Source organism: Aristolochia californica, unplaced genomic scaffold (assembly GCF_029961685.1).
Source record: "Aristolochia californica isolate CCGP_79_NKW_82.1479 unplaced genomic scaffold, dmAriCali1.0.hap1 SCAF_3, whole genome shotgun sequence".
Taxonomy (NCBI): domain Eukaryota; kingdom Viridiplantae; phylum Streptophyta; class Magnoliopsida; order Piperales; family Aristolochiaceae; genus Aristolochia; species Aristolochia californica.
This window is the reverse complement of record NW_027181992.1, coordinates 9,256,504-9,264,918: the sequence shown is the minus strand read 5'-3', so window position 1 is coordinate 9,264,918 and position 8,415 is coordinate 9,256,504. Positions and strand designations below refer to the sequence as shown.

Sequence of the window (8,415 nt, the reverse complement as noted above, 5' to 3'; positions counted from 1 at the left end):
TGACTCGAGGTCATATGAACGGCTGCAAGCCTCGGTAGCTCTCCTCGAATTCCCTCATTCGACACCTCAAGATTCGAAGACTTCCAATGACACGTCCAGGGGTAATAGCGTCATTGTTTATTAAAGTAACTTTTCCTCCACAAATGCGCCGGTGGTTTGGCTGGGCCCTGCAAATGAGCGCCGAAGAGCTCTGATGCTTACGGCGTTGTTTGACGGTCAGCGCCTACGTGGCGCTCTCGCCTGATGGGATCTCAACTATGCTCTCATCGCCGTACATTTGTACACTATTCATTGGGTAATTAATTGACAGAATGTGGGTGAGCATTTTCAGGGCTCGGCTGCTCATTACCGTTCGCTTGTCAGTTCTTTCCGGGAGAAACCGAGGGAGGGTTTCAGTTTTTTGCCTCTCTGCTTTTTATTTTCCTTTCGAGAATCAAAGAGGTGCGTCCCTTGGTTTCTCTTCTTTCTCTCAACCTCTTTTAAGGTTTCTGCCAATTCTCACTCATTTTTCCTGTGTTAGATTTACATCCATCTGTGCTGTTTTATTTGATATGCACTAGATCTTTCTTTTGTAGTTATCAGTTTGTTTAGTTCTTTATATTTTGATTTCTGGCCTGTATTGAGGAAATTGGAGGAGTGTTTCTGTTCTTTACTCGTCCGATAATTTCAATGATCAAGCTGTGGACTATGATATTTATTTTTGAAGTTAAATGCTTTTCTCCGCTGTTAAATCTGGTCGCTGCGATCTGTTGTTCATTTAGTTTTATGCAGTGAAGTTTTGATTTCAGATTTACTTATCGGTGCTGGATCTCAGTGCTTTGGTATTCTCTGGTATTCTTTTTTATTTATATTTTTTTCTTTTTCTGTAGGTGATACTTAACTTTTTTTTCTTGTAGATCGGTGCAGGGTCGACTTTTCGGTTACGTTTTCATTTTGGAATGACTCTGTAACGCAAATTTTCGTCCTAGATTTTTTATTTGCACTTCTTTTATCTGTTTCAATTCATCCTTGGTACTGGTTCTGTGTTGTGGCCTTATTATTAGTTCGATGTTTTACGGTCTTAACTATTAAAAGACTTTTTGTTTTACCTGGATGGCGTAAGTTTATTGGTTGAAATTATATTTCTCTAATTGTCACAGTGGCCTTCGAATTGTTATTTGTGCTTTTTCGTTGCTTCATTGTTTATGTTTTTAATTCAGGCGGGTCCTCTAAATAGATAGGGATATTGTTCACTTTCATGCAGAATCGTGTTTTAGGAAACCATGTCTCCAGCAGAATCTTCTCGAGAGGAAAATGTCTACATGGCCAAGTTAGCTGAACAAGCTGAACGTTATGAAGAGATGGTGGAGTTTATGGAAAATGTTGCCAAGACAGTAGACGTTGAGGAACTCACTGTGGAAGAAAGGAACCTTCTTTCTGTGGCTTATAAGAATGTAATTGGTGCCAGGAGAGCTTCATGGAGGATCATCTCTTCCATTGAGCAAAAGGAAGAGAGCCGTGGTAATGAGGACCATGTAGCTGCTATCAAGGAGTACAGGGGCAAAATTGAAGCTGAGCTAAGCAAGATCTGTGATGGTATCTTGAAGTTGCTGGAATCACATCTCATCCCTTCATCCACAGCTGCTGAGTCCAAAGTGTTTTACCTCAAGATGAAGGGTGACTATCATCGGTACCTTGCAGAGTTCAAGACTGGCGCTGAGAGGAAGGACGCAGCTGAGAGCACTCTTTTGGCTTACAAGTCTGCACAGGTCCATTAATGTGTATTCATTTGAGTAGCTATTGGTTGTTATTGTTAATAAAAATAGTGTATAGTTATTAATTTCTATGTAACTCTTAAATCACAAATAAAGTTATCTACTTTTGGTGTAATTCTTCTTCATTTTAAAACTATATCTGTTGTTTTTATGTAGGATATTGCATTGGCGGATCTTACTCCTACCCACCCTATTAGACTGGGGCTTGCACTTAACTTCTCTGTCTTCTACTATGAAATTCTTAATTCCCCAGATCGTGCTTGCAACCTTGCTAAGCAGGTTTGTACTCTGTATTTGAATTTTTTTTGGCTTTTTTAACATCTAGTGGTGCTAAAACAAACAAAATGTTTTGGTTTAATTGCTTTTGTTCAGATTCGTCTCGGTCTAACTATCTTTCACACTTACTAATATTGATGCGGTTGCTTCAACAATTATTTCTGTGTGCTTGCCATCTTCATGTTTCTTAGAATTCTTAAAGGAAGTAGTAATTGGTATAAACTGCAGAAATAGGGTTGCACATTGTTTTTGTTGGGGACCAAATTTTAGCTGCTCCCAGTTTCTGTCCATGGAGTGCTAGCTTGGACCTGGCGTTAAGCTGGGGAAATTTTCTTTGTTGGTAGTTTTAGCTTCTAGCTAGGTTTTGCGCAAGTTCTGTTTCTTGTAACTTGTAACTGTTCTTGTTTAAATTTTACCTTTGCTTTTAGTGCTTCTTATCCAAAAGATTTAGCCCAAAAAATAGGAGAATGGTAGTGAAAATGAAAAGTTTGGTGATCTGCTAACAGAGGCTGTGCCCTATACTGTAGTATGAATTGTTGTTAAGTAGGCAGTTGTCCCTTTTTCGCGATGGATTAACCCGTTACTTGTTATCTATTTACGTCCTCCTTATATTTGGGAGAGTGAAAAATGGTATAATATCTTTATTTTTTTAATTTGAAAGACTATTTGAAATTAACTGTTTTCGGATGTGGTACTTGTTAAAAACTGTTTTTGTGTGAGAAATCTATTAATTTATTTTGTATTGGAGTTTAAAGAAGACTAGAAGGCCGCATTATATCAATTCTGGCAACTCATAGAGCTTAAATGAGACATGACGTGGTCTAGAAGAAGTTCATGGTTTCAACGATTCACATAATTAGAAGAAGAAAGATTGAAATGTTTGAAAACTGTAAATTTCTTTTTGACTTGTGTGATTATCCCTAAGTAGTATGTGAAATTTGACACCTTCATAACTATTTTAGTTCTGGAGTCATTGTTTTGGTGATGTATCAATTAGGAAACAGTGTAGTTCACAGCAAGTGCTACACAAGTTTTGTAGTAGATTTTTATCTGATAGGCCTAAGGATACTGCCTTCCTTTTGTTAGGGATTGTTATTTTGATAATTCAATTAATGTTTGGAAACTTGAAAAATCTGTTCTAAGTTTCTGCTATTTATAGTTTCTTTGATTTAAATGGTGCAACCAAGTTTTGTTGTTCCAATAGAGGGTGCCATGTTGCTAGGAATGGTCCCAGTTACTTGTGTGCCTACATTTCATTATTTGATGGAAGGTTATATCATTCCAATAGTAGATGACAGGTCATATTTGAAATAGTCAATTGAGATATCATGCATCTTGTCCTGACAATATATATATATATATATATATAATGGAATGGGTATATAACTAACTGTAGGAATTTGATTCTGCATTTGCACAGTCAAAATGACAACATAACTTGCTGGTAGGTTTCTATTAGTGTGAAGTCTCGTATTCTTTCCATATCTGTGAACTGCATCAATCATTTTTTGTTTTATTTTTTTCATGCAATATCTATTGCACTCATGTATGCTAGCACTCATTAAGGCCTCCCCTTGTAGTCTTATGCATGTCGGTGCCATGTAATTGGTTGTTATTTCTGTGTAAAACTTGCCATGTAATTGGTTGTTATTTCTGTGTAAAACTTGTCATATTTCAATATTTGTTGTGCCTTCTTTCAAGCAAATTTGTCCCTTCTGATCATGAGAGCAATCAAGAATTTTGAAAATAATTTTGATACCTCCATTTTCCATGGATATGTGTTTTTTTCTAATGCACTTGGTGATTGAGGTCATCATGTCTTGGTGAGATGTCATGCAGGCCTTTGATGAGGCTATCTCAGAGTTGGATACTTTAGGTGAGGAATCATACAAGGACAGCACATTGATCATGCAGCTTCTCCGCGATAATTTGACCTTGTGGACGTCTGACATCACGGTATCTGTCAAGTCTTTCCTACTCTTCACTTGTTAGACTGCACTTGGTGTCTAATCTGTTTGTGTAAATCTTCTGATGTAGGAGGATACTGGGGATGAAATTAAAGAATCTTCCAAACGTGAGTCAGGAGAGGGACAGTAAAAGAATGGGGGAGGGTGTTCGGACGCAGCAAGGCTACCGTGATGGACATATGGATTTGTCAACTATGGGTTTAGCATAGAGATTCCATTTGGGTTGTAGGAAGATTATCTAAAGACTCAAACACCATTGCGTGTGGGATGAAGTTTCTTTATGGATTTTTTCAAACTTTGAAGACAAAAACATGTTTTAGTTAGTGTTAATGGGTTATGTGTTGCTGGGGCCTGTGTTTGATGATAGAATGTGGCTTTAGTGCTTGTAATTTTATGCTGGTGCATATTGTTTGGTGTACTTTTAATGTTTTAATCTTTCATAAGTGTAAGGGGAGCTGTCATATTTTTATCGATTTGTGGCTTTTTATCATTTCTGTAAATTAAACCCGTACTTTTGTTCGACTCAACTAAATAACAGGTTTTCTCCCATACAATGTCCTCGTGCTATTTGCCCATTTCAGATTTTTATATGCTTCCTAATTTTTCTCTGCCTTTTTTAAATCGTCTAAATTAGTAATGGGGGATTGCTCTCCCGTTGGCTATTGCATTTTACTTCTCTTATTGTATTTTTGCATACAATCATTCAGAAAATAGTCACTAATAATATTACAATTAGTGTATACATTCCTTCTAGGACTGATCGAGAGACCTATCGTTGTGTGTCCTTCAATAAACATTTTACTTATCTACCAACTAGCGAAATTGCTTCTCACTGAGATCAGCTCGGTGAATTCCTATCCTCCAAGGGGACTTACATCATCATTCCCTCTCTAGGGTGAATTGTCTCCTTGTGGGCTACTAACAGTCTCTTCTCCGTTTCAGCTTTTCTTCTTTGGTACTAATTTCTACTTTGTACACTTATGAATATGTGCTCGTCCCTTTTTCTTTCGAGGGTGATTTTCTTCCCATATTGAGCTCTTTCTCATTTGGCTGCTCTCTCCCATGTTTCCTTATTATAATGACTATCATCACACAACATGATTACCTACCAAAGAAAATTATCTCATCATAAGCTATTCATTCATCATATGTGATCATCCCTCATCTCTACAAATTTTGGAGCTCTTCCGGGTATGTGAGGCATTGATGCGCTTACCTCTCTACTCAACATTGACGAATAGATTTTTTCAATGTTGGGTTTGTAGCATTTTCTACCCACTTATTTGCATACAATATTCTGATCGATTTCTCATCTACCCTATATTCTGGCAATGCATGCATGAATATCCATTGTTTGCACAAATTATCTCTCTAAGTTTAAGAACTAGGTTCATTAGACCATTATCAAGAGGCAAACTAGTGAGAACTGTTCTCTTCTCAGTGTCACTTAGATGTGCTAAGAACTACCATGTTCCAAAACTTACTGTTTCTCCTTGTTGTAAGAGATCTACCTTTCCAAATATTAGCCACTATGAGGGTTTTATTTATTTATTTATGCATGATTGTTGATTAATGTCGAGTTAAGTTCAGGTTGATTCTTCTCTCTCTCGAGTTGGTTCATCTTTGGCTCGGCTTGTTGGTTTGGTTAATCATATAAGAAGTGAATTAGTGCATGATTGAGACTTGCTAAGCCTCATTTTTTGTCTCCTCTTAAGCCTCGGTTATTAAACTTTGGTTACATCACTCAACTTGTATATTGCATAAGAGTATTGTTGATTTGATTTTTGATGGATGAAGATTACATGAGAAGTAAAAGTGAATTTCTTAAAATTACCACTATACCCTTGAAAGGGTTGTCTAATTACCTGAGCTGGTCACAATCGGTTAAGAGGTTTCTCATTACTCGAGACCATGTAGGGCATCTAACTAAACTAGCTCCATCCATTGATGAGAACGACAATTCCTATATTAAATGGTTGAAGAATGATACATTGGTTATTAGTTGGTTAATAAACAGCATGGAGGAGCATGTGGCCAACAATGTTGTTCACCTTGAGATTGCAAAACATATATGAGACACTTGTGCCAAGTTGTACTCGAGTACCGAGAATTTACAGAAGTTATATGATGTGTTTAAAAATATGTTTTATACAAAACAATAAGAGAATCTACATGAATATTTGGCTCGATTTAGAGGATTGTTTCAGGAGTGGAAAATTGCTTAGGCCTACTCCACTAACATCTCCGTTCAACAAAAATAACAGGAGGCCTTAGTAGCCACTATTTGTTTGGCCAATATTAAGCTATATCTTGAGGTAGCCAAATGTCAACTTCTAAGCTCCTCAGTGCTTCCATCCTTTGACATAAGTGTCACACTACTTCGGATACTAAATCCCTCTTCCACCTCTCAGACTGAGGTATTATCTGCTATGTACTCAAGTGATAGTGTTACAAATTCTACCACCAAAGGGCTTTGTAGAAATTATAGAGGACGCAGAAGAAGAGGTGGTTCTAGTCCTTGAGGACTAATAACCAAGTATGCTCCAATTTTGGTGGACTGAATAAACTAGTGGACACTCGTTGGAAGCTTCATGGCAAGCCAGACTAGGTTACTACTATGCATCTGTTAATAGTAATGAAAAAAATGAAGAGAAAAACGAGCTATAGAAAGGCAAGAAGACGGTCTCAAATGATGATTTTGAGTTATTACAGAGAATGAAGACCTTGATGGTATCTACTTCTACATCTTCTACTGCTATTGCTACCACCACTGCATTAGGTACGATCCCTGCCATTTCCTCCTCATCTTGGATCATTGACTCTGGAGCCTCCAAGCATCTTACAAGTAATAAGAGTCTTTTATATTATATGTTCCCATGTTTACCGGACTAGTTTGTTCAATAGTAGATGGATCTCAAACCAAAGTTCATGGGAAGGGATCCTCCTCTACTATACCCACACTTTTACTTACTGATGTCATATTTGTTCCCCAATTCCCATTAAATTTTTTGTTGGTTGGTCAGTTAAAAAGAAGGTTTAATTGTTCTATCACCTTCTCACCTTTTTCTTGTGTTTTCCTGGATCTAGCAATGAAGCAAGTGACTGGTGGAGGCCATGAATAGGGGGGCTCTATTACTTGAACCTGCATTCAGTGACTGTTATTCATAGATAGAGGCAAAATTATGGCACAACAAATTCGGGCATCCGTTAGCACAATCACTTAAGCACTTATTTCCCATTTTTCAAAACTTTGTTTGGTTTGAATTGTGAAGTATGTCAGTTGAGCAAACATCAAAGGACTACATATTCTCCTCGAGCAGAACTTAAAGGTGTTGCCCCCTTTCATTGATAGATTGGGATGTATGGGGACCTTTGAGTATCTCGAATATCTCTCAAGTTAAGTATTTCGTGACATTTGTTGATGATTTTACTTGAGTTATATGGTTGTTTTTATTCAAAGATAGGTTTGAAATCCTTTCTATTTTTAGATCATTTCATGTCATGGTTTCCACTCAATTTTTTAAAAGATAAAAGTCCTTCGTTCTTATAATGCCAGAGAATATTGTTAGGAATTAAAAGCCTTAATTCCAAACTAATGAGAGCAATAATAATAATCTTAGAAGAATGAAAAAAGCAAGCACGAAAAAACATGGTAAAATTTATACAAGTGTGCTTCAAAGTGAGACTACATATTATCTTCTGCCGCTACTGTAATCCACTATAAAGATGAAATAGTTTACAAGAGAAATCACACACACTTACAAGTGGTTTTTCTCTAACCTCTTTCGGTCGCAACTAGTGATGCTCTGATGATAATACTTCAGATGATAAAACCCTAAAAATAGCACGCCAAATGTAAAGAGAAAATTATGGCAACCGGATTACAAGTGTGAAATCTCAAAACTACCCTTAATGAAACAACAATCAATATATTGTGGATTTGGCAGGGGCTCCGACCTCGCCCCTCTTCCAACCCCCACGACGACCTTACCATGAAAGTCGACTTGCGTACTCGATCAACGTAGGGCGTTGATTAGGCTCCACAACTTAAATAAATACCTATTAGGGAATTTCAATCCTTCGATAAAGATGATGGCATTATCTACCGAAAATCTTGTACCTATAATACCCCTCAACAAAGTAGTGTAGCAGAAAGAAAATTTTGACATCTCCTTGAGGAAGTTTGTGGTCTACTCTACTCCATGAATTTACCCTATGTTTACTAGCCTAAATTTTTTTTTCCCAATTCCCATTAAATTGATTGTTTGTTAGTCAGTTCATAAAAAGTTTAAATTCTTCTATCACCTTCTCACCTTCTTTTTGTCTTTTCTAGGATCTAACAATGAAGCATGTGATTGGTGGAGGCCATGAACGTGAGACCTCTATTACTTAGACTTGCCTCTAATGGTTGTAGTTTC

At 37.1% G+C, this 8,415-nt stretch overlaps 1 protein-coding gene across 2 annotated transcripts; it reads left to right on the top strand.

Annotated features, from left to right (window-relative positions):
* The first annotated feature begins 330 nt into the window (after positions 1 to 330).
* LOC137958364 (14-3-3-like protein) lies at positions 331 to 4,487 on the top strand. 2 transcript variants are annotated; one of them, XM_068805335.1, is made up of 5 exons: positions 331 to 441; positions 1,244 to 1,748; positions 1,911 to 2,033; positions 3,870 to 3,986; positions 4,068 to 4,487. In XM_068805335.1, the coding sequence occupies exons 2-5, from the start codon at positions 1,263 to 1,265 to the stop codon at positions 4,125 to 4,127; spliced, it is 786 nt and encodes a 261-aa protein (XP_068661436.1). In that variant the 5' UTR covers positions 331 to 441; positions 1,244 to 1,262; the 3' UTR covers positions 4,128 to 4,487. The 2 variants fall into 2 exon arrangements, with proteins under 2 accessions (XP_068661436.1, XP_068661437.1); XM_068805336.1 differs by having other exon boundaries at positions 339 to 484.
* Positions 4,488 to 8,415: the final 3,928 nt, after the last annotated feature.